Source organism: Podarcis bocagei, assembly GCF_964188305.1.
Source record: "Podarcis bocagei genome assembly, chromosome: 5".
In the NCBI taxonomy this organism is placed as follows: Eukaryota; Metazoa; Chordata; class Lepidosauria; order Squamata; family Lacertidae; genus Podarcis; species Podarcis bocagei.
In genome coordinates, this window is record NC_138129.1 from 84397819 (window position 1) to 84424986 (window position 27168).

Genomic DNA, 27168 nt, shown 5'->3' on the forward strand with positions numbered 1-27168 from the left:
ACCCAAATCAAAGCAGAGATGCTGACATGATCGTGCCACTTAACTTGGCAAGCTGGAGAGCTGGTTTAAATGTGAATAAAGACCTAGGCAAGGGTTCTAGTGTTTTGGCTGGTTTATGCTGCATTCATAGGTGCCAGTAAGGGTATTCACACACAGAGATGCGTGGGTTTGTTTTGTTAATAATAACAACAACAATAAAAAACACCTAGTGAACACATTTAAACCAGAACTTATGCTCTGTGCATTGTGGAGTAAATGGATGCAGAATCTGTGGTCCTTCAGATGTCATACTACAACTCCCATCATTCCTTGTCACTGGCTGTGCTGGCTGGGGCTGATGGTAAATGGAGTCCAATGGCTGCTGGAGGAGCCGCTGGATGTTTGAGACAGAATACGCCACAAGCTTAAATGGGTGTAAGTCGATTCCTCACCTCGGTGAAGATTTCGAAGCAGCTGTTTGGGAATCAGATGTTCCACAACCTCACTGGATCACCGTTCCTGTGATTCTTGGAGCTGGGTGGAAATGACAGTGAAAATTGGTCTGAGAACAATATAAATCTGTTGTGAGTGGATGTATTCTAGAGATGGATCTGCACATCTGGTGATCTACGAAGATATCACAATTCAGGGATGTTGAACCCCCTCTTTGGGGGCCTGATCCAGCCCTCTAGCACAATGTTCTCTGGCCCTTGCAATACACCATTAATTTGGGTGGTAGCAGCAAAAGCAGGGATAAAGTCAACACAGGACTGGGGTGGGCAGTGCCCAATGTCTTTATGCGAATGCAAATCACCACCACCCTGGTCATCAGACTCATGAGTGGAAAGCACAGGGGTGCCCACATCTGCTGCCAGCATGCAGGCCCCCAGAGGACTGGCCAAAGGTGAATGCAGCCAAGAAAGCTTAGCCACCCATTCTATAAATGAAATTCCACCGACCTGGGGAAAGTAACACACACCCCTTTGCAGCCACTCAGAAGATCATACGGGAAAGTGCTGCTCAACTTCTGTGTTCACCCAAAAAACAAAAAACAAACCTCATCTAAGGCCCCATATACCAGTGGGGGACTTTGGTAATGTGGCACCCTGACTGAGGACAAAATTTGCCGCCACCACCCCAAAATATTTATTTTCACAATAATCATTTTTGGGTGCATATCGTGTTCTCCCTAAAAGGGGGTACGTGTTGCGGTGAGACCTAGAGACTGACCTCTTGGTTGTGGGTGGGTCCATTGGATAGTCACAACATCCGATTGGTAGGTCCCTCGATGCTGGGTTTCAATCTGGCCAATGGGGCTGCAGTCTTAACGGATTGAGGGACCTATATAAACCCATGCACATGACCAAAAGCTTCCTCTTTCAGCTCGTGCATCAGAACACCCGCCCACCTCTCCCTAATTTTAGGGCCTTTTGCAATTGACCTTGCTATGCTGTCGTGTGTCGTTGGGACAGGGGCACGGCAGGAATTTTCCCACTTGGCTGATTGGCAGTTGCCATTTGGGTTTCGCCTGCCACGTAGCAATTTGTCACAACTTGTAAGGTTGCGGATAGGCACTGGTTCATGTGATAGGGATGGGAGAACGGTCTCGCCATCCATATGTGAAGGGTATTCCGTTAAAGGAATCCAGGGATTCAACTTGGTTTGGCCAGACCCGAAAAGGGGTTGTGCCCGTGCCTGAGTCCAGGGGAGCAACTGGGGGAGTGAATAGAGTCTGTTCCCAGTCTTTTTATCTTCCTCAGGTGTTCACCCTTGGCTGACCTATGATAGAGCTCTGAGTCAGTGCTGCCTGCAAGGGTGCAGGGAGCTAGTCGAACCAGAGCCTGTGCAACCACTCACTTTTCTGTAATCAACAAAGTTGTTGCCTAAATTCTGCCAAAAACCAGAACTAAAATTTGAGTCAAATGTGTCTTTATTTAGGAGGGAGGTCTCTGGGTCTGAACACACAATTGCTTTTTTATTTTCTAGATCTTCTCAGTAGGTTGTTGGTATCCATCTGCTTCGGGAGACAATGGAAGAGTGGAAATTCAGAGGTAAAGTTACAGTGCCTGCTGTGGTTGAAGAAACCAATATAGGAGAGACATGTTTTATTCTCAGTAGGTACCCGTATAAATATAGGTTTTAGCACTATCGTTATTATTTTGCACCCTCTTGGTTTGGCGCCGTGTGTGGGAGAATCACTCGCACTGCCCTAAATCCAGCGCTGCGTATATATAAAGGTGGTATCACACCACTTTAAATAGTTATAAAGAGACATGGCTTTCCCCCAAAGAATTCTGGGAACTGTAGTTTGTTAAGGGTTCTGAGAGTGGTTTAACAATCAGTCTGTCTTCCCAGGGGATTCTGGCAATTGTAGCTCTGTGAAGGGAAAGGACGTCCCCCATTGACCCTCAGCATCCATAATAATCTACGGTTCCCACAACTTGTTTCAAATGTACAAATGGGGCATAGATGGAGTTAGTAACAATCTTTCTGGAAAGGCTTTCATGCCCTTCCTTTACAAAGAAGATGAAGCGTCATCTGGTATGGATTCTGGAGGCTATTTTGTTCCTTATGATGGAGAATAAAGAAGCCTGTTTTCCAAAAACCCGAAAAACAAAAACAAAGGGGAGTTGGCTGCTTATGAAAATGATCAGATTTCCTTCAGCAGCTCAAAAATATCCTGAGGGCGAAGAAGGAGGGCAGAGTTGTTGCTGTAAAATGTTTTTTTAAAAAAATTGGCAGGAGGTGTGAGAATACTTGGCGTTTAGCAGCTTTATTTATTAATTAAAATGTTTATATCCCACCTTTCAGCCCCAAAGGATCCCCTAAGGCGGCTCACAAAATGTTAGTCAAGAACCGCAATGAAAAAGGAACACGAACAAACCTAGTTGTTGTTGTTTAGTCGTTTAGTCGTGTCCGACTCTTCGTGACCCCATGGACCAGAGCACGCCAGGCACGTCTGTCTTCCACTGCCTCCCGCAGTTTGGTCAAATTCATGCTGGTAGCTTCGAGAACACTGTCCAACCATCTCGTCCTCTGTCGTCCCCTTCTCCTTGTGAACAAACCTAGACAAACCTCCAAACTAACAGCACAAGCCTGTGCATATTTACTCAGAAGTAAATTCCTATGGCTTACACCCTTGTGAGTGTATTTGGGCTTGCTGCCTAAGAGACGCTGTGGTACATGTTCAGCAACCTTCTCAAGGGTTTTCAGTAACCCTTGCAATAATTCTGCAAGGGAAATTGGGATTACTCCCATGCTGCAGATGGGAAGACTGAGACTTTCTGGGAGAAGCCCTCTAGTATCCTTAAAACAGTTGAGATTCTTTGGGGGAAGCCATAGAATGCATAGAGCAGACAGGGCCAAACTCTTTTCTTTCTCTCCCTGCCATTCTTCTAAGGACATTTAACTTAAGGGCACTTTAAAAGAAGACACAGTTGTGTATTTCCTCTTTATGTCCTGTAGCAGAGCAAAAAGAGAAAGTCCCCACTATGCTTTCTACAAGGGACAGCCATCCTGGCATTCACATAAATTACTTTAAAGGAATAATAGATCTCCAAGGACTCTCTCATGGATTAAGTGCCGGGAATGAAATATTGTATTGTGGCTTCGGTAGGACATTAAATAACAGTGAATATAAAAGACAATAATCACGACCTCTGGAAAATGGAATTAATTTATAGCCCTCTTCAACAGCCTAAGCATTTTAAACTGATTACATTTCTATGGTGTGGGGCATTAAGGATTTAAGCACATACCACTGGAATTATTTTAAATCAGTGGTCGAATTGCACTTTAAGGGTATCAAGGAGGCCAGAGATGGAGAACATGTAGCGCTCCGGATATTTGTGGATCACAACTCCAATCATCTCTGACCACAAGCCCTCCTGACTGGAGACGATGCAAGCTAGAGGGATTCCAGACAGGCCTTAATTGTGGGAAGGACCCCACCCCACCCCAGTCCTTGCACATGCAATGTCCACCCAACATTCCTGGCATCAAAATGCTAGCCCATGCCCCATACCTCGCGTTAGGTAAAGGGTAAAGGGACCCCTGACCATTAGGTCCAGTCGTGACCGACTCTGGGGTTGCGGTGCTCATCTCGCTTTATTGGCTAAGGGAGCCAGCGTACAGCTTCCGGGTCATGTGGCCAGCATGACTAAGCCACTTCTGGCGAACCAGAGCAGCGCACGGAAACGCCGTTTACCTTCCCGCCGGAGCAGTACCTATTTATCTACTTGCACTTTTTTGTGCTTTCGAACTGCTAGGTTGGCAGGAGCAGGGACCGAAAGACGGGAGCTCACCCCATCGCGGGGATTCGAACCACCGACCTTCTGATCGGCAAGCCCTAGGCTCAGTGGTTTAACCCACAGCGCCACCCGCGCTTTATTCCTTTATTTATTTCATCCATCTCTCACCTTTCCTCAAAGCAGCTTAAGGTGGAGTAAGTACAGTACACAGATCTCCCTACCTGCCCCTCTCATTTTGCAGACCGAGAGACTGCAGCTGGTCCAAGGTTACCCCGTGAACTTCTTTGCTGCACGGGGATTCGAATTCTGGTCTCCCAATTCCTAGTCTTACACTTTGACCACTATACTACATTACATTCATTCATTCATTTGGAATTTCCATTTTTTGGGGGGCGGGGAATCTGATGATGATGATGGTAATAATAACAACCACAACTCTGTTGCCCGTTTGTGATATCTGAGCAACCTACTTTCAAATTAAGCCATCTTCTAGAAACACGCTTAGGGTTCAGCAACACCTGGTGGGTTACAGTTTCCCCCCACCCTGCATTAAATAGACCATATATTGATCAGAGCAAAGCAGCATGATTGGGGAAGAGATGTAGAAATCTGCCAACCTGAGTGCAGGAAAGAACTCAAAGAGCATGCATTTTTATGTATGCATGTATCAGATTTTTGTGCAACCCTCCCCCCCCCCCAGCAACAAATTCCTAGCCCATAGGATTAATGAAGATATGTTTTAATGTAGGCAATGTCTGGTGAAACATCCCAAAACCAGTATTTTGAGGGACAGAGCTTCAGTCCCCTACGTAGTTCTCAACTCCTCCATGTGTACCAAAGCCAGAATAAATTCTGTAAATATGTTGGGAGGGGGTGGGGATATAAAGTAAATTTGTGTGAGCCATGCAGGTTACAGAACTGATGCAGAATCTGAATTCTCCGGGTACAGAGAATGGCTCCTAGCAGGAAATGATGATCAAAAAATATCAGGCTCTCGGCAAGCCTGACTCTGCAAGGAAGCTCCCCATCTGTCTATATTTCCCATCCCATGGGAAGGGTAAATTTGCATGAAGGCAGGGGGATGAGCAGAGAGGCTGGGGCAAGGCAACTCCAGTGCCTGTGGTTTGAAATGGGGCATGGATTTCTCCATTCCAAATCTGAATTTGCACCATTACTATTTCTTACATTCAGTACCTACCAGAGAGGAAGGACATTCTGCATGGAACAGCATCTGAACCAGCCTTACATAGCTTTCAGAAAAGGGCTTGGGAAAACTAAAAAAAAAAAAGGGGGGGAGAATCTATCAATAGCTATTGATACCTAAACAGAACCCCTATTTGCATTCTGAGGACAAACAGGGAATGTCAAACACCTGGACATCAGCTTGTGAGCTTTGTAGGCCATTGGCTGGCTGGAGATGGAAAATGGATGCTGCAGAATATACCCATTTACTGAGTAGTAAACCCCTATCAGGCTCAATGGGGCTTACTTCTGAGTAGGTTTGTATCAGACTGTGCTGTAGAGAAGACTTTAGTATTGTCCATCAAGACAGATGTGTAAAAATAATAGATGCTTTTCTTTAAAAAAAATAACCACTTTTCTTTAAAATCAAAGTGCATGCATTTCTAAATTTCAATTAGTAATGTTTATTTTTTAGATTTAAAAAGCCACCTTAATTTTTAAAGGAAAAACCCCCTATCCAGTTTATCCCTTCATTCTGGGGGTAGAATTGGAACCTTTCTTATTCCTATGGCGAGGAGGTGGCACCAGATAGGACATTAACAGGCACACAGAGGCCTGAAAGACGAATCCCATTAATTAGATCCGTCTTAGGATTTAGGCATATGTAACAAAGAGCTGAAAACGCCGCAACCCTCCCATGCTCGGGACTTGATTTACAGGGTTAGCGGTCAGACTGACAATTGAAATCAAACTGCACGTCGGTTTCTCGACACTCCAGGCAAGTGGGTCAATTCTTCCGATTGGTTATCCCAAGAGAGGAGTAAAGGGTGGGCGGGGGGAGGACATATTGTGGCGTAGTACACCTGTGCTAGCTGTCGGATCAATAGCCTCTATCAGCAGGGCTCTATTTAATGAAGCCTGAACTGGTGTCATAGGCCTGCTAACAGCTGCAACTTAACACCGATACCAATAGAAACAGCCTGCAAGCCCAAATAATTGCTTCATTCTCCCCCCGCCCCCCCCCCACCAAAGAGATTTATGAACATATTGTATTGTGTGCCTAAGACGGCCGGCTGTCAAGCCCTTGAAAGTTGAGGGAGAAATTCTCAGGTCATAAGGAGGACAGCGAAATACAGCACCAAGATAGGAGGCTGTGCAGAGAGCAGTGGCTTGCTTGCTTCCTTTCTCTCTCCATACAGATACAAGCTAATGTTGGTTTTATTTATGTAGCTCTTCTAGAACACAGCTCCATGGCCCACATATGAAAGGGGCTATCCGTATAGTTAAAGCTATGGTTTTCCCAGCAGTGATGTATGGAAGTGAGAGCTGGACCATAAAGAAGGCTGATCACCAAAGAATTGATGCTTTTGAATTATGGTGCTGGAGGAGATTCTTGCGAGTCCCATGGACTGCAAGAAGATCAAACCTATCCATTCTGAAGGAAATCAGCCCTGAGTGCGCACTGGAAGGACAGATCCTGAAGCTGAGGCTCCAATATTTGGCCACCTCATGAGAAGAGAAGACTCCCTGGAAAAGACCCTGATGTTGGGAAAGATGGAGGGCACAAGGAGAAGGGGACAACAGAGGACAAGATGGTTGGATAGTGTTCTCGAAGCTACCAGCATGAGTTTGACCAAACTGCGGGAGGCAGTGGAAGACAGGAGTGGCTGGCGTGCTCTGGTCCATTGGGTCACGAAGAGTCGGACACAACTAAATGACTAAACAACAACAACAAATCCTTTGGGTGAAGAGCTCAGTGCTGGATCATCGGTTTTGCTTGCAGAAGTGGTCCTGGATGAATCCTCAGCTTCTCTGTTGAGCTAGACTGTATGAGGTAGCTTCCTATGTATGAAAGGAAATTCTCAGAGATCTCTGATGGTTACACAGGGCTGTGCCCTCTGCATGAAGGGAAAAGGATACAGGGCTGCTGAGTTCTCGTTGTTGGCATCCATCTCTCTCGAGACAGTGGAGTGTGCTTCCGGGGGTGAAGTCTAACTGCCGCATGAGCAGCACGAAAGTGGTCTCTCTGGGACGCAAGCCTGGGCGGAGTGCTTGGAGGTCCTGGGCTGTCCTGATGACAAGACCCCCCTCTTGGCCTCACTGATGTGGTCCAAATGAAAGCTGAGTAATACGTTTGGCACAAGCTTGGCTGCAGGAGTTGCCAAAAGGAGGCGTACAAGTTGCCACCCAACTGTCTTAAGTGCATGGTCTCTGATGCTGGGCAGATCAGGATGGTTCTTAAAAGATCAACCAGTTATCCTCTTCGTCTTAAAGGTACCGAAAATGTCATGCTGCATGCATTCTTGGAATATATATAGAAATGAAGAAAATGAAAGGAAAAGAGGCAAGAGGAAGGAAACTACTAAAAGTAATATCAACATGATGCTGGAATGGAAGGGTGGTGGAGATAAAAAAACAAAGAAACGAAAAACTTGGTGTTTTACTCTAGAAGAGCAAAGAATGAAAGACCATGCCAGGACTACAGTTCCTCAAAGGAAGAAAAAGATAGCATGTTGTCAAAGGGTGACAAGACTGTAAATGGGAAGAGGATGGATTGGTTGTGTTCACCAAGACAGTCATCCAAGGGAAACTGGCAGCTGTGCTGAAAGATGGGAAATAGTGGGATGCCAGGGAAAAAAGTGCACACAGAGCTGTGAACACAAAAACAAAAAAATAGCTGAGAAAGAAAAAATGCACTTTCCTTGGAAAAAAAAAAAAAGATATGGTCTTTTGGGGTTGTTTTTTTTGCAGCTGTCAAGGTAGCATCCTTGTGGAGCCATTGTGTCAACTATAATAGGGCCACAGTTAACACATTTTCAAATAGACACTCAGCTTCAGCACCACTTTCATGGGTGGATATTTCTATTTTGCTCTGCTCATGACCTTCCCTGACATATCTGGTTGGTCATTGCTGGAGGCAGAGTACTGAGCTAGGTGGACCTCCAATCTAATTTGTCAGAGGGTAGTGCTACGTTCTCGTTCTGATCCCATCATGTACTACAAAATATCATGGCAAGGAAACTGGTGGTCTGAATCACTCCCATCCTCACCTTTTGGGCTTTGAGTAGGTAGATGACCATGACAGCACAGTAGCATCTCACGGAGTGGAGTTTTATTAGCCGAATTCAATACAGTGCCTTTTCTGAAGGAGACAATGAATTGCGGTTGTGGATGTGTTTGTGTATCTATTTGAAACAGTGTAATTCATAAAAAAGGACGCGGGTGGCACTGTGGGTTAAACCACAGAGCCTAGGACTTGCCAATCAGAAGGTCGACAGTTTGAATCCCCGTAACGGGGTGAGCTCCCGTTGCTCGGTCCCTGCTCCTGCCAACCTATCAGTTCAAAAGTACATCCAAGTGCAAGTAGATAAATAGGTACCACTCTGGTGGGAAGGTAAACGGTGTTTCCGTGCGCTGCTCTGGTTCGCCAGAAGCGGCTTAGTTATGCTGGCCACATGACCCGGAAGCTGAACGCCGGCTCCCTCGGCCAATAAAGCGAGATGAGCGCCGCAACCCCAGAGTCAGCCACGACTTGACCTAATGGTCAGGGGTCCCTTTACCTTTAATTCATAAAAGACATGTCTCCTTGTAACTTGAGACCTGGCCATTTACAAATGGAACGTTGATGCAAAACACAGGATCACTTTTGACCCAGTTTTTTCAGATGTAACTTAAAAAACACAACTATGAAGGATTACCTCAGACTACACTCCCACCTTATGCCAAGAGGACACAAGTGCACACAAGTCCTCTTCTACAATGCGATTAGCTTGCAGGGTGAATGGAGCAGGAGGCAATCAGCTTCACTGGCATCTCATCAGTATGTGATGAGAAAGGTATACCCAAAGCACTACATTGTAACATAGAACAAGCTACACACACAAAAATACGAAGAGCATTTGCAGCTAACTGTCCCAGGCCAGCAACTAATCAGTGGCAGTTATAAGCTTTTGCAGCAAACACAATTTGTACATGAAAACACTTGGTCCAGTTACACACTCTATTCAAGACAGAGAATAGATTCAGAGTTATACCTCTCTACTCAAGATAGGATACAGAAGGAGAAAAATGGGGTTTCTAGAGGGCCAAGACATCAGTGGACGTTATAGGTATATATTCCTCTCCATGCAGGATAATTTATACAAAGGAAGCTGATCTGTTTGCCTATTATGTTTATCCACCAGGTGCTCAAGGTGACACTGAGTAAAACAACCATAAAACCAAGCTTGCAATTAAAAGCCCTAACAATCAATTTAAAATGATATTTTAAAAAAGCAGCAATTAAAAATAATCACTATTGGACAACCCAATCAAAATCTAAGTGGGAAACAAGAAGGTTCTCACTCACTAGTGGGGAATCTGCACAATTTATAGATTGAATAACGCAGCATTCTTGGCACAGATTTTTTTTTTAAACAAACAAACAAATGGAATATAAAGATCAAGCTGTACATAGCTCTGGCCTTGGTTTAGGGTGCTGGGAAGGACATGGTTCAATGTTCCCAGAGTTTAATTATGCAGGTGGTGGTGAGGAACTTGTCCAGAAGCCACGTTGCAAATGGCAGAGGAGTTGCTGTGGCCTCTATAGATGCTGTTATGCAATCCCTGCACGTACAGTGGTACCTCGGGTTACATACGTTTCAGGTTACAGACTCCGCTAACCCAGAAATAGTGTTTCAGGTTAAGAACTTTGCTTCAGGATGAGAACAGAAATCGTGCTCTGGCAGCGCAGCAGCATCAAGAGGCCCCATTAGCTAAAGTGGTGCTTCAGGTTAAGAACAATTTCAAGTTAAGAACGGACCTCTGGAACGAATTAAGTACTTAACCTGAGGTACCACTGTAGTTTTTTTCCAAACACATGTTCAGTATTCACAGGCTTCAGTGGCAGGCTGTACCCCTGCTGTACGTATGTTTTGCTGCACATCTGCAATGTGCAAAGACGTTGTTCCATTGGGAAACTTGCAAAGATGTCTGACAGACTGCACTGGAGGGAAAGCTGGGTGGGACGGACCTATGAACATCCTACTTTGCAAGCATCCTTTGAGCCCACAGAGCACTTACCTGTCTGCAAATGTTTGAAAAGAACTGTTGTTTTTGGAATTAGCGGTCATTTTAAGGGGGTTACAGAAGATGGTTCCGAGTACTCAAATATTTATGTTGCTTGGATCTGCCATCTTAAGTCAAATTCAGTTCCCAATAACATTTTCAGTAAACACATCACCTTGCACATTCTTGTAAATAAACCTTGAAGGGCAAAAAAGGACATCAAAGTTGTTTCACTTTCCAATTTATTTAATTTGTGTAGCCTTTTTATATTAAGATACTGTACAACATAGATTTCCAAACAAAGAGTACAATTCCTTGTGCAGAGAGTGGGTGCAGAAAGCACAACAAATATTATTTGGAATATTACAGTACAACTGAGTATAAGGCAGCAGAAAATTATACATGTTTTGGTTATTGATTAATACATTCATTTCAAAAGAGTCATCTACACAAATGTCTATTTTCCATGAGTGCTGAAGATAAAGTTAAGGCATTTATTAACTTGTTATATATAAGTATACACTGTCAGAAAGATTAGCCCTAGGTAACACTGAGTAAGTTCTATTTTACTCTTATCAGGAAGCGTAGACTGGCCTTTGATTAGAATTGAGCTTGGATAGAATGAAGTTCCAGTGAAAATAATTCCACCTCTGCTGCACCTGAACCAATACTGTCTGTGGCTAGCTTTTTTTCTACTCTTTTCCTCAACCCTTCCACTTTCTGATACCTGGCAAGGAACCAGGCAAACAGGGTAAGATGATTCGGCAGACTGCCAAGCCATCCATCCACCCTGCCACTATCTTCTACACACATTAACAAGCACCAGGTTTTGTAGAAGCGAAGTCACATAACTTTATCTCCTTTCCACTATCAACTACGAAGGGAGCTAATGAGAGCAAGATGAGATATTGCACAGATGGAGGGAAAACCAAAGTGTGAACTGTAGCTTGTTCATCAGTTTTGACTGCTCCAGTAGCATTTAAAGGAAGACATGCTTCTGCTTGTGGCTGGCGATACCAACATGGGAAGTTTCCACCTTGCCAACCTGAAACATATAATGTCATCCTTCCAGTGTTACCAGAACAGTGCAAGAGAAGGCATGCCGCTTCTAGGGACTTAGGAATAGGTCTTTTTCTTCCCTAGCTTTTACTGCAACTTGTTAAGCGGGATTCTCATATTTACCCTTTGGTTGCTTCCAAGTCCTAGAAGCCCTGGCAAGCAGAAGAGATTATGAACAGGCTGCTCAAGTGATCTATTGGCAGAGCTATCTTCATTACATTGAATTTGTGCGGCGTAGCAAATCGTTTTGCCATTGTAGAGTGCCTGAATGGCATCAGTGCCCAGCCTGACCTTCTTAATATGACGTAAGCTTACCAAGCATCTCATCAGAAACGTTCTTTTTGCTGGCTTCTGAAATCAACTTAATTGGTCCTTCGACAGAATGCATCTTACATTATCAACACTGGAAGTATTTCTTTTATTGTTATTATTTTTTAAACACCTTTATTCTGTAGGCATATTAGCTTAGCAAGCTTCATAATTATCGCCAACACTATTTTCTTCTAGAAGCAGGTTTTGGCTTCCCAAAAGCATGCATTTTGTAATAAAGGTACACATGTGAAATTTACAAAGCTGCAATTTGTGCCACTTACTTGGGAGTAAGACCTACAGAATTCAGTGCGACATCCGACTAAACATGCAAAACACCTGATGAAAATCATATTACTATGTTAAACGTAACAGTCCTTCTCCATTGGACCTGTAAAATGACCTAAAAGTAGGTGGAGGGAGATGGGGTGAAAAAGACTTAATGAAAGGCTGGAATACTTTTGCATAGTAGCACTTGGCAACGAGGATCGAGAGATTACTATCTTGTCCTATGCTCTTTTTAGCAAAACTATTTTTAGCCTCATTCAGGGTGAAAAAAGAAAAGTATTACGGATCATCCTAACGGAAGTGTTCATATTGCATTCACCTTCTGAATTTTGTAGGTTAAGGCAGCAGGACATCATTTCAACTAGCTTAATCATGGCTCCATGCAAACCCGTGTTGTGCTAGGACCCCGATCTAGGAGACTGGGTGCACAGTGGATCTCACTATTGCTGTGGACATTCAACTGGTATGAACTTGAACAATTAAAAAAGCTCTGAATTAGGCCTGCCTAAATGGTGTCCACCAAGCCAAATGCACCCCACCAACTGTGCACAGGAACCCATGAAGGGACTTAGTAAAGCTTTCCGTTTTGCTTCGTGGTCAGGAGTAGGGAGATCTGGCCATGCCGTGGCGTAGCTGCTTGCTGCTGTTGCCACTTACTCACTGCACCCATGTCTCCCCACAGACGCATCTTGCCCAGTGGTGGAAGGCAGCAGTGTTGATTACCGAAGCCAAACCTGCCTTTGGCTCTGCTCCATGGCAGGTGACTGCCACGTATCAGATTCTCCAAAATGCCATGCCTGGCTTCACTGTTAGGCATTGCCTCCTGAGGAGTGCAGGTTGCACTTACATTTTTCTTTGTTATACATAGTTTTCTGCTGATGAGCCTAACTGCACATGGCTGCATGGTGAATTAGTAAAATTTGTTGGTTTAATGTGCAGAAAAAAATACTGTATGGCTTCTTGTTTGTTCTCAGAGATAAATGTGTCACAGTGGGATTAAAATTCTACCTGTCAGCTCCTGTAACTGTTAAGCAACCCACTTTGACACGTCATAGATTTTCAGGCTGTCCGGTCAGGATTTTAAAGGACTATGTAAAACAACACTTGTAGCTACAACATAGTGCTTCCGCACTCCACAACAAATACCCCGTTCAGGGCCATGAATGTTTATTCAATTAATTATGAATTTCGCTTTGGAATATAAGCTAATGCAAAAAGAAAGAAAGAAAGTAAAGAAGAAAACTCTCTTTTTAAAAATCTCAAGTGAACGTTTTCGGGGAACAAAATACCCTTCTAAGACACATAAATTATTTAGGAAGCAGATGTCTGCATTGTAACGGACAATTCATATCAATGACTGGCTGCCACATAGATTGCCTATTCCTTTGAAGCTTTGACTCTAGGCAGCCAAAACCCATTCCTGTTGCTGGTTTGCCGTGGTGTAAAAAGGGAAAGAAAAGGAGTCCTCTGATTTACCCTGGGAGAATCAGCACAAGGAGAAGATGCCATACTTAGGACATTCCAAGCATTTGGCCATTTTCTATAATGTGTACCTTATACTGAATGTTGCTGGGTGTAAACTAGCCCAGCCCTCCCCAGTCTGCATATTTTGGACTACACCTTTCATCTGTCTCAGCCTGGATTACCTTGTTGGCTGATGGGACTTGTCCTCCAAAACATTAGGCGGGCACCAGCCTGGGGAAGGCTGAACTAGCCTTTAAAACTAAGTCAATATATAGCATGAAAGACTATCTGGATAAATTCAGCCCAGATTAGGCACTTTGTCATTGATATGACGTGCTTAGCATTCCACCACTGAATGAAAAGGGATTTGCAAATGCTTAATTTTGTGGAGACCATCTTGAGACCTACAGATTGTGGCAGTGATGCTTTCAGAATCCTAGGCCCTGTACAAATTACACCACTCTTTTCTGTTCGCCCAGAGGCTTGGAGCAGCAAGGCACAGCATAATACAAATACATGATATCAAGTTTTAGGAGCTGGGGTTAAGGTACTGTACAAGGATTTTAAAAACAACAACAGCTGACCAGATTTATTCTTTTTTCAGTGTTGGACAATTTCTGAGGAAAAATAAAATAAAACCAATTCTTTTTCACATTCAGCGGCTGCATCAAAGCTCAACAGCAAATAAAATGGTTTCTATCTACATTTATCTTGATGAGGAAAACCGTAAACTGCAAAATTCCTTTTTTAAAAAATAAAATAAAATCCTATTCATTAATTAATTGCCTCTAGGGAAAAGGAACAATATATTCACTAATGAACAATAAATTCACCAATTTGTGCTGATTCATCACTTCCACACATTACTGAAAACAACTGAGGAGCAGTTTCAACAGTATTCCTTTAAGGAGTCCACTGTTGTGTTCATATGCAAAACCGCAACTCTGATATGTAGAACAAAATATTATTTCCATGTAAAATCATTGCTCTTTATGTAGAAATATGTGTGAAATTGCAGCTTTCAGAAGTCAGAAAGGATTGCCGATTTTCTTATTCTGTCATGTTTAGAACTGTTCCATGTTTTCCATTAAAACATTTTTTTTTAAAAAAAATACTTCGTTTTAGGTTATTAACTCTGTGACAAAACTGCTAAACATTCTCATTGCATGTAACTAAACTTTAGGTGATGCAGACAAATGGGAGAAAAGGTGGAAGAGGTTTTGCACAACAATACTTGAATGATTCCGGTGGGTTTGTTGTTTTTTCCTTTCTCTTCATAAGCTGCCAAGTCTCTTAGCTGGTGGCGGTATGTGCATGCATACGTTTTGCTACATCATAAACATAGGTGATGTCTGGTCGCTTCTCTGGATCTGGGTTGATGCACATATTAACTAATTGTCGCAGCTAGGGGGGAAAAAGAATATTATGGACATGAGGAACAAAAAAAGAAAAGAAAAAAAGCACTGTGTGACAAAGTTATTAGGGCCGTCCTTCTCTCCCTCCTCCAAACTTCAATTAGGAGTACTGGAAAACTACAATAGTGTGGCACTAATGCATACACAGGGGTGTAGGGGAAGGGTAGTACCACTGGTCATGCTCCTTCTGGGGTAGTTTGTCCACCTTTGCACTCAGTTCTAACATGTGGCTCCTATAAGCTGTCAGCATGTGACAAGTAGCCACACCCTGGGAAACAGCTTTGATTGGCCAGGTAAACCAGGTGAGGGTAGCTGTTGCGTCTCAAACCCTCAGAGTTAGGGACTTTCCCCTACATGTGAATACAAGCTCTGGTGGTGAGCAGATGAGACCAATAGTGAGCCCAATGGTCAAGGCAGCGGTTTCTACACGTGCTACAGAGGAAAGTGAGAGGTAGAGGTGGGGCTCATTAACCTGAGAAGGTGGCCCATCTAGGAAAAGGAAAAACTCTGATCCTAAACCTCTGCCACCCTGTGGGACATCTTTGGGAGAAGAACAGGCTAAGGAGTAAAGCCTAACAAATCTGGAAGGGAGTCCCTAAGACGACTGCATGGTGCCTTGTACACTTCTTTCCAGCAACTTCTGCAGCCACGCTGGTGCCAAATGTATTGCTTTTTCTTTTGGACCACATTGGCAAGGCTGAGAGGGGTGTCTTGTTGTCTGGGCAGCCCAATGTTGAATGGTCTCTTTAAATTTGAAGGTTCATTATTGTTCCACAAGATGTGTATGTCTTTAAGGGCCAGAGCAAATAATGTGACCCAGTTTTACAGCTGTGAAACAGTATAGCAGGTGCTGCTAAGTTGTGTCATTTAAGCTGTGTCAACAATTGGGTATAGTATATAAAGAGCAGCACCTAACTCTCTCAGAACCGTGGGGGAATGGGTTGGTGGTTGGGTCATGCTTGTTGATATATTTAGTGTAAAATGAGTTTTTGTTATTAAAACCTTGTTAAAGTTATTTTTGAGTTCCTTGTAATGCGTGGTCTCCCCAGCAAGCTTTCTGCAGCGCAACTAAACTGAAAATAGCCAACAGCCAGAACCTCCAAGCACACTGCCCAAGCTTCAGTGTTGCTAACACAATGGTTTGACTTCACTCCTATACTCCATTGTCTCTCGAGACAGAGAGATGCCAACAAAATGCATACAACAGGGGTGGCTACCCTGTGATGTTGATGGACAACAACTCCCAGCAGTCCCAGCCCACATAGCCAATGACTAGAAACCATGGAAGCTGTAGTCTAATTACACTGAAGGGCCACAGGTTAGCCTCCCTGGCAACCCAGTTTAAAGTATACATTACTATAATCATTGGTATTCATTGAGTTATAGGTGTTAGAGCCACTCATTTACTCTAACTTGTTGCCTTAGAATAAACAAGTTGGAAAAGACCCTTCAAAGGCCTTGAAGCTTTTTGGCCCTTTGTGGTTATGAGCTGAATATTCCCTTCAGTTCATCTGCCAAGATTCATATGTAACCTGGTCATGTCATGTGAAGGACTCAGCAAGGGATTCCTTTATGAGCAACATATACTGAACAACCAATACAGTCCCACACAGATAAATCTGATTCCACTACCTGCATGGGGATGAACTGCGCCCAAGGTTTTTAATATACTATACATGGTTACTGGCTTACTCCCAGGTAAGTTGGTGCAGGGTTGCAGACTAAGATGTACTAAACACAAGGTACTGTTGCAAGGTCAATGTGTGTGGGATGCTTCAAATTCACTTCTACATTAATCTCACCATGGAAGTCATTGAAAAGGAAGCTGCAATCCTATGCACACTTACCTTCAAGTAAGTCTCACTGAACTCAATGCATGAATAGGATTGCATTCTTAAGTCTCCTTTTTTTATTTTACCTTGTGCCTAGCATGGGGAAAACTTTAATTTCAGATATATTAAAATGGGACTCCAGACTTCTATGAAATCAATTCCCCCCCACTGCCCCACTTTCCATTTTCAATGTAGAGTTGCAAAATAAAGGAATAGTCCTATGGGGATGCATGTTCTTTGTTATTAAGAGTGCGCGTTCAGTTTAAGTGAGGCTTAACTTCAAAGTTCACAAATCCAGAAGGAGATGACCCAAGATGCAATAGGAAAGCTACATGATCTGCCACAGGAAGATGCAAGGGGTTGATGATATATTGCAGCCGACAAGAGCAGTGTATTAGTACGCTTAGCCAAGAGGCAGTCAATGGCTGAACGCTTTGCAGACTGCTTACATGGCAGGCAGGCAAGAGATTTCTGAGAAACGAAGGTTTCAGCTCCGCAAAGAGAACCCTTTTGGGCAGATCCCGAAAGAACTTTGTAGTATTTCACGCATGCCACAGGTATTTTATCTACTGATGGGCTGCTGCTTGTAGGCTGCTATGCAGAAGAGGAAATATATATGTGTAAAATTAATGTTGTAGGACAAATTGAAAAGTGTCAGGAGTTCCTTTTTTAAAAAAAGGTAAAGTGTAAAATTATTTATTCATAATTATTAATTATTAATGCATATCAGGAATGTTTCCTATAATCTAGATACCCTAAGTCTGCAAGGGGAAGCTGTATGCATGCATGTATGTATGTATGTATGTATGTATATGAATGTATTTATTTCCTGCTATCAAGATGGCTGGTTTATGCTGAAGAAGCATGGAAAGGGGAAAAAATAAGCCGCTGCTTACTCCTATTTTGAATATCTTAAACACGGACTTGGGCTGGGGATGAAGCTCCAAACCTGGCATCTAAACTGCAGAAGAAACTGAGACTTTGGGTAGATGCCATGAGCTCTACAGGAGAGAAAGTCATCGAGGCAGACTCCCCTTAAATCTTTCTAAGTATGAACTCTGAAGTATTTGTCAAAGCTGAAAAAATGGCTCCCATCCTATTGCCCGAATGCACATTACTTCCATGAAACATCTTCCCTAAAAGCACAAAACACAGAATGTTCTTTTCTAAGGTGTGTGGAAAGACAATGACTTCTTGCTGAATACGGGATTGCAATGCCTTTGCCTATTGTCAGGAATATCCATTTCCATAAAGTCGGGAAGGTTCCCTATTTAATATGGAGCTAGTAGCATTCATTGCATTCAGCTGACCTGGGGGATGCTAATGTGAATTAGGCTGAGCCGAGATGTCAGGACAGCAATATATTCTAGTCTGGTATGGGATGAGCAGCATGCTCTACGAAAGGCAGACTGGGACAGTACCTAAGACTGGGAAGGCTCTTGTTGCATCTCTGAGCAGCAGTCTCCTTCGGCTCGGCTTATTCTCCTTAACCTCCTCTGTGAACTTAGCACAATGACAGTATTTTGCCTGGAGCTTAGCCTGGTAGTGGGGAGCAGCGGGACACATTTCTTTTTACTTTAACAGGTTTGTCAGACTCCAAGGGTGGGGTGGGGGACTCAGTGTCCCTCAAGTCATAAAAAGGGACCCCAAAAAAAAAGCCTGACACAGGCAAGCCAGTGTTTGGGAACGCCTGCGATGGCGGAGAACTTGGATTTAAAGCAGAAAGAAACATTGCTTATTCCTAAGCAGAAGGTATTCACCTAACGTATTACTCCTTAAAAAGATGCTACTAAGGGTCTGCTGGTTTCACCTTCCCCCTGTCAGGCAGCAGAGGAACCAACCCCCACGGTGGGTTGCCAGAAACGGATAAGAAAAGTCCTTACCACCTGCTTTTTATTCAATATTTACAGAGAGAGGCATGGGAATGCAACCTTTTGGAATAATGGCGTTGTCCCGAGCAAATCTCCATGTCCCTTCTCTCCCACTTCCTCTTTCGTCAACAGCACCACCCCCTTGATGGTTGCCACTTAGGGCCATCTGTCTTCAAGCTCTTTGCTCTCCTACTTTTAAGGCTCGCCAGGTTCTGGGAGAGGGCGGGTCTGGAATGCTTTCTAGTGGTAACATGGCAGCCAGCTGCTCCGGCTCTGCCTCCTCCTCCTCCTCTCCCATTATTTCCCAACATTTCCCCTCATCTTCCTCTGAGCTGTGACCTCCCTCAAACCCCTGTTGTAATGTCTTCTTCTCAGGAAGGGTCAGATTGGGGAGGCGGTCTCCATAGTTCCTCCTCTGCCCAGTCCCTGACACCCCCGCACACAACTTTTAAGCATACTAATATATGAAGCTGCCTCATGTCAGGTTATACAATTGGCCATCTAGCCCTAAACTTTCTATTCCAAGTGACAGTGGCCCTCTCGGGTCTAAGACTGAAGACACTGCCATTCATGACAGAATGGAACCGACAGGGCATTCTGCATGTAACATGTGTTTTCTATCACTAAGATGTGCTACACACACACACACACACAAACACACACACACACACACACAGAGAGAGAGAGAGAGAGAGAGAGAGAGAGAGAGAGAGAGAGAGAGAGAGACTATTTTGTCCACTCAGGATGGGGAGGGGAACAACTTCTGTAGGGATTTGTGAGTTATGATATTGTGATTAGAGACTCTGCCTGGGAAAAAAACCAACCTGACATTCAGAATAGTAATTCTTAAGAAATTCTTAAGTTCTTAAGAAAACCATGCCCATCCAGGGGGGGAACATCATGCATCTTCATTAGAAGCCCATTGAACTTTGAACCAATACAAAAACAGAATATTGCTGGGCATAAGAAGAAAGTTTGCCTACTGATATTCTCACCAGTACAAGTGTAAGATAAACTTATATTCTCACCAGTACAAGCGTAGGATAAACGTCTTGATCTGAAGCTAACAGGTGTTTGGCTACATACTTCATAAGGGAAAAAAATGTTTTGAATTGAAGACTGAGCCAATAGTCACATACTTATAAGGGTCAATGCCAAAAATGCAAATTCAATGCCAGAAGTAATTGAGAAAGCAAATGGGAAACTACCAGTAGTGCAATAGCCCAATGCAAATCTGTGGAACGGCCATACTTCTGCTGCACAATAGTGTGCACAGTTCTGGTTGCCACATCTCTAAAAGTGACACTGTAGAGCTGGAAAAGGTCTAGAGATGCTTAACCAATAACATCAGTGGGCTGAAGCATCTTCCCTTCAAGGAAATGATAGAATGTCTGGGCCTTTTTAGGTTAGGGAAAAAAGGAAAGTAATGGGCAAGGCATGACAGAAGTGTCTAAATTTATGCATGGTTTAGGAAACATACATAGAGGTAAAAGTCCCCCCCCCCTTCTCTTATAATATTAAAACTCTGTGCCATCTAATGAAATTGAATGGCGGGAAGTTCAGGAGCGGTGAAAGGAAGTGCTTCCTTAAAGAGCAAATGATTTATGGAACGCATTGCCACAAAATGTGCTGATAGCCAGTATGGTACCAGTTCTTGGTCTGCAATATCTGGAAAGAGATGTTGCTTGTGGACTTCCATCTTAATGTTGCTTCCATCTTAATGTTGTTATTTGGTTGGGGGGGAGTGATGTTGGGGATATCTCTCTCTCTTACGAGCTCCATTATGCCCTCAAGACCTTTTATGGATGATTTCTGCTGGTTTTATGCTGATGTGTTTTATTGTGTTTGAGGAGCTGATATATTACATTAACTGTATTTATTGTAGCTTTAAAGGTTTTCTGCAAGTCTCTCCTTGAAAGGATTTGTATCCACCATAAATAAGCTGGTTGGCCACTATGGAAAACAGGAATCTGGACTAGATAAACCTTTAGTCTGATTTAACAGGGTTTTGTGTGCTCAAGCAAGATCACCTCCCGCCCCTTGCAGTTTCTCCAATATGCAGCTAAACCTCACCTGAGCAGAGTGGGATGCCTAATCACACAAATGCCTGCTCTGCATGTTCCTTCTCCTTTATGGAAGGGGAGGGGGAGGCTGAACATACTGAGTACTTTTGTTAAGCACACAGGTGTCTCTTGGCTTTTGATAACTAGCAATGCTTGTTCCACACAGTGGTGAGGGAAAATGTAGGTCTGTTTCATTTTGGGACCCCGCTCTAGGGACACACATGTATAATGTTTTCCATCTCCTAAAGAGCATCATTAGCAATTGACTGGTTGGCAGGTAAATTACTAGATTTGCCATCTGTCATTTGATTGCGCAACACTTAGCTGAACATGTGAAAGGTCTCCAATGAAATGTATAAACGAATGAAACAAAAGACCACTGCGAGGCAGTTAATCTACGATTGCTCATTCACACGTACAGGTCATCACTTGTCATCAATGCATGTATGAGAGAACCAGCTTTTATCTTCTGTGCATTAACAACCAAGTGCTCTGTTTTGAACAACTCCAACAATGTCCTAAGGCAATGCTTCCCAATTAGGGGTCTGGCAACCCCTGGGCGTCCGCAGATGCACTCAGGGGGTCCGCAGCCCCATCCTATCCCTCCCTCCAAGCTAATCTTTTGTCATTTTTGCCTGGTATTATCAAAGGTTTTATGGTCTGTTTTAGCACTGTGTGGTTTTTCAATATATTGGCCAAAATTGGTTTTGAAATCCAGTCAGAAGGTTGGCGGTTTGAATCCCCACGACGGGGTGAGCTCCCGTTGCTCGGTCCCAGCTCCTGCCAACCTAGCAGTTCAAAAGCACAACAGTGCAAGTAGATAAATAGGTACTGCTCCAGCAGGAAGGTAAACGGTGTTTCCGTGCATTGCTCTGGTTTGCCAGAAGCAACTTGGTCATGCTGGCCACATGACCTGGAAGCTGTCTGTGGACAAAACACCGGCTCCCTCGGCCAGTAAAGCGAGAAGAGTGCCGCAACCCCAGAGTCATCTGCGACTGGACCTAACAGTCAGGGGTCCCTTTACCTTTACCAATCAATATAATATTGCTCCTCACGCGAGGGAGACCAATTTCAAGGCACTGCCGATATCAAATGATGGTCTAAGCTGCCTTCCTTCATGCTGAGGGAAAACAGGGCAGCTGATCATCCTCATTTCAAGACACCAGGCACTACCTTCCCCTGGCACTGAGGCAGAGCAGATTTTCTCAGTCAGCAAGAAAGCCGCAACAGCCACAATGGACTTGCATCTTCACTGGCTACCCTGCTGACAGCGGCTTGATGCACCCCCTCCCACTCAAACCATGGGGTGGAGATGACTCCCCTTCCTCTCTTCCCCCCCAACCACCTGATCTCCGTGACTGCTCCTTCCCTCATCCCCAGTCTCCAATTTCAGACACTGTGATATATCGGAATATCATGATGTTCAGCTGCCGATATATCACAATGTTGAAAACCAGATACAGTGGTGCCCCGCAAGACGAATGCCTCGCAAGACGGAAAACTCGCTAGACGAAAGAGTTTTCCGTTTTGGAGGTGCTTCGCAAAACGAATTTCCTATGGGCTTGCTTCGCAAGACGACAATGTCTTGCGAGTTCCTGCTGGGTTTTTTTCCTCCCCCCCTTTTTCTAAGCCGCTAAGCCGCTTATCAGCTGATCCGATCAGCAGATAAGCCGCTAAAAGCCGCTAATAGCGCTAATAGCGCTAATCCGCTAATCCTTCAATGGGCTTGCTTCGCAAGACGAAAAAACCGCTAGACGAAGAGAATCACAGAACGGATTCTTTTCGTCTTGCGAGGCACCACTGTATCGCTCAACCCAAGTCTGTTTTTTAGAATACCTAAAATCTTTTGCTACTAGGGGCTACCCCACATTTTGTTCCAAAAATTGCTTTGCAGAGGTATTATTATTTTATTATGAATTAATTAAATTTATATACCGTCTCAGGGCGGTTCACAGAATAAACTACTGTAACTAACATAGTTATCAATTTTTTTCAAAAGTAGGGGGTTCATGGCTTGGCTTTTGAAAAATAGGGGTTCTCAGTAATTAGCTAATAGGGAACCACTGTCTGAAGGAACTTAAATGCACCTGCCAAGCCATTGCGAAAGCCACGTGGTCAATGTAAAGGATAAAATAAGAACAGCACAACATAAAGGAGAACTGTAAACTTTGGGTAAAACAATCTCACTGCCATCAAATTCTTCCACATCATCATTGATAGAGAAAATAAAAAGGAAAGGGTCCCAAAGGCAACCCTGGCAGACTCTTCTGCAAGTGGAATTCTCATTAGTATCTAGGGTAGGGTTTTTTCATTGTATCTATATATTTATTTGTTGCAGTCAAAGCTAGCTTTGGAATATGTCTTACTAGGATTGTAGAAAAGGGATGTTTCAAATTAGTGCTCAGAACACATTGATTTGTAAGAAAAGACTGGTCCCCCCCCCCCAATATGTCGTCCCCCCAATAAATTCAATGAAAGCAAAGAACGAACAAAATCAAAAAGCAATTTGCAGATTTTGAAACCTTTGTGGCAATTAGATAAGCTTCAGTATACTGAAATGAGACCTCTCCATCCTTTTGATTCAGCAGCTGTGGTGTTATGGAAGGCCTAGGAACATTCCAACCACTCAAAAATAAAATAAAATAAAAAGTAGTTGTCAGCATGATGGGTTTAAGGAACCAGCCGAACTTTTGGCAGGAAGGAGTTCAGAGAAGGAAGGAGGTAGCATTGCCACAACTGAGTATGCAAACAGTATGCACTGTCATGGCATGTGAAGAAGGGTGCTAGTAGACCAAATGGGTTTGTATTAACACAAGCACACACATCAGATTCAAAACCCAGAAAAAACAAAAGCAACTGATGATTTCACTGCCAAAAAGAAAGAAAAAAGTATATCTGTTTTAGAAACTGATCTTAAGAGTACTATTTTGTGGTTAAAGGGTTTATTTCTTTTTTAAATGTTCTTCTGTGAAAGCAGACAGAAGCTGATGCAAAGTAATTTTATTCCTTCATAAAATTTATTCGCATAAAAAATTCAAGCGGATTTCGTTGTTCAGTGATCCCTGAACTCAGCAGCTCAACCAAGTGCACTTTTCAACCTGGATAACGGGTTTGAAGTCAAAATTTTCGAGAAGTCTTTAGGATGCTGCTGCAGTCTGGCAGACACACTTTAGCCTATTTCCTCCTCTGCAGTTCTATACAAGACTTTCACAATTAAAACTATATTACTAGAAGCAGAGAGAAAAATCTTAAAATATATTTCATTAAAAAATGTTTTATACCACATGTGATTTTTAAGGGACAAAGGGTTCAAAGCAACTCTGCTCCGACGGCCACTTCTTTTCTTAAGAAATTATTTAGTAATGGAACAGTACAATTTGCTCTCTTTAGTGCTGTCGGGTGGATAAATGATTTTTTTTAAGGGTGTTAATGTAAATCTCCCTGTTTGTGCATGGGGAAAATATACAACATGGTTGTTGTTGTTGTTGTTGTTGTTGTTGTTGTTGTTGTTGTTGTGTGTGTGTGTGTGATTCCACCCACCCCTTCCTAAGCTGGAACTATGCAAACTAAGTTAATAAAAAAGAAGGTGGAATCTTATTTCTCTTTCCCAGTACCAAGACCTTCTATCAGAGCCGGACTTTGATATTTGCCCCTTGGCTGAGAATCCATATATCCAACTTCACACTTAGCTGCAGTGAAGTAGCCCTCCAGGCAGGCCGACTTCAACGAACCACTAGTGGCATCATCATTAAAATCCTGCTGAAGGTCACCATGGCAACCGCCTGCTGAGGCTTCACTGCTGCACTCGGCATCTCCTAATCAGCTACCATGTGAAATGCAAATTCAGACAGTCTGAAAATTAGTCAAGAAGAATAGAGGATGAGGATGCAGATACGTGAAATATTCATGCGCTTCGTGGAAAAAGGAAGACAGCATGAATGACACAACAAAGAACGGCCCCTGACATTCTTGCTATCATTTTGCATTATTGTTCACACCCTACTGTATTTCTAGGCCTCCGGTTCTGAAGTTGCCTATATGAAGTGCCATATTTATATTCCACAAAAACGTAATAATTAAAAATGGCCACTGGAAAAAAAGAGTTAATTGGGAAGGCTACATTAAGGAAAGGTCTCGCAAATTAATGGGTGGTAAATCTCCACCTCAAAAAGTAATTCTAATCATCTTTCTAAAAACACAACAAAAAACCCACTCTGTGTTCCAATTGTCACTATAATAAAAATACAAATTGTCATACTATATATGACAAAGAATGTTTAAAAGACCAAAAATTCCTGGACTGCAATCTTTTATTAATAATCAAAATCTTGAAAGCAAGAGGATTCAAGCTTTTGAATTACAAGTTACTCCCCATTCTGTAAGCAGCGCAAAGCTTTAATACTTACAAAACATATTTCAGAGAGGACATTTATGTGCATTTCAACATAATCTTTAATTCATGTACATTGAACTAGAATAAGTTACTGTAGCCTCTTTGTTGGCTTGCAGCTTACCTAGTTCTTACCTAGTTCAAACTTTGAGAATATTTCATTACAAGATAAAAGAATTACGCACACACAAGCATACACACACTTTTTCATATACTGAAGAAACGTATGTTCTTCCTGTGTCTTCTTGCATTAGTTAGCCAAAATGTGTTTTACATATGCTTTTGCTGCTAATCAGTATTTTGCAACCCTCACCATCTAAATCAAAATGAATTATCAGTAGCACAAGTTCACCACTATGGGAACAGCAATACGGCCTTAATCCTTGACTCTCAGTGCATGGTCCTCTCCTGCGAATGCAGAGAAGCCTCTGTACCGCAGACTGGAACCCTGTGTTTTCTACAGGTATACAAAGATGTGTACACATAGAGAATGGAAGGAATTTACAGGGTTCCCATTCCATGCCCAGCACCTTCTCTTGGTAAAGGGACCTGAGTCTGAGCTTAAGCTCCTTGACTTTCCTTGACAGGAAAGTTTTGGTCAGGAATGGGAAACTCACATTATGCCTTATGGTAATCTATATGGCTTTAGGGTGATCCATGCATGGGGACTAAGCCTGTGCAGGTATTATTCCTACAATAATGAATACATGCATCCTTTATGGGGTTCAGGGGAAACATGGCTATGACATGAGAATGCCTAATTACCTTTGGACCACATCTATGTTGGCAGGTGAACTGGTGAGGAACCTCATTCCTCCATGAAGTTATCAGAAGGGTGATTAGTTCTCATGAGAACACCAAAGGAAGATGAATTCAGAAGGCACTTGCTAGCACAAGATAATACCAATACAGGTGAATAAAAGAAAATCCTGCTGTTCATTTGTAGCCAACCGAAGCAGATGGTATTAAGGGTTTGGGTTTTCTGCATCCACTGTGAGTGGTTTCTCCTACACAGCATCATTCAAATTTTAATCTCTTGTATTAGAAGGAGGAGACAGGACCACTCTAAAGTATTATGTATTGCCTTACAGCCATCTCCTTCGACTCTTCTGCATGTGAAAAGTTCAGCTTCAAAACTGCCACAGTGTTGAAAGTACACCATTCTCTTGAGGAAGCATATTCAGGGATCAAGGAAAAAAACTGGCACACTGTTGAGCCCACAATACAAACAAGAAGGTCATGAAGACGTTCTCATGCATAAGCTATGCTTGTGCAAGAACATACCCAGATCCCAGTATAAACTGGAAACTTTTTTTTTTAAAAAAGGCACTATTCAATATTCATCAAGTACTCATACCTCTACCTTCAAATATACTACAGAGAGTGGTGCTACTTACCTCTTCTGAGTAGTGATCCGATGGAAGAGGTGGATAGTCACATTGTTCAATCTTTTTACATAAGGAATACAGGTTCATTTTGTCACCATAGAATGGACTCTGCAGTGCAGCCATCTGTGTGGAATTAAAACAAAATAAAATGTATCTTGGATTTTTTTGTGATTTTTAATTTTTAATTTGTGTGTGTGGTTAAGAGGAATAAGTATATTTTCAAGGAACTACTTTTTGTTTCGAAAGGCCCAGTTTAATTTTTAAATGGAAAACATGTTACGTCAACTTCTTGTGATCTTCACTGTCCTTAACTTCATTATATTTGTTTCTCAATCGTTTTTTTGAAGGGTGTGTGCCTAATGCAAGTGAAGCTGGCTTCTGTAATGTTACAGTCTGTTTATATATTTAACTGACATGTCTTTCTGAAACCAGATTATTATCCACCAATACTGACTTTGTAGGACTCACCATTCAAATAAAGATCTAATTTTAAAATGAGAATTCTGATCAGAATCTAAAAGAACTGTACAACAAGTTCTGCTCTAGGCTTGCGTTTTTCAAATAGCACACTGCCCTCCCTACCCACCCACCACCACCACCATGGAAAATGGAAAACTAATTCTGAAACAGAT

General features: G+C 42.9%; 1 protein-coding gene and 1 long non-coding RNA gene across 7 annotated transcripts in view; both read right to left on the minus strand.

The window, feature by feature from the left end:
- The window catches only part of LOC308587179, a 123388-nt gene that overhangs the window by 20320 nt on the left and 75900 nt on the right, over positions 1-27168 (minus strand). The gene's annotated exons all lie outside the window — the stretch shown is intronic.
- The window catches only part of NEK7 (NIMA related kinase 7), an 84817-nt gene continuing 68331 nt past the window's right edge, over positions 10683-27168 (minus strand). For 5 of the 6 annotated variants that reach the window (XM_081194511.1, XM_081194508.1, XM_081194507.1 and 2 more), the window contains 2 exons: positions 26546-26659; positions 10683-14981 (listed from right to left, as the gene is read on the minus strand). In XM_081194511.1, coding sequence (XP_081050637.1) covers positions 14871-14981; positions 26546-26659 — 225 coding nt within the window. In that variant the 3' untranslated portion in view covers positions 10683-14870. Of the gene's footprint in view, positions 14982-24586; positions 24611-26545; positions 26660-27168 lie in introns of those variants that run through there. The other variant, XM_081194512.1, reaches the window with a different exon arrangement.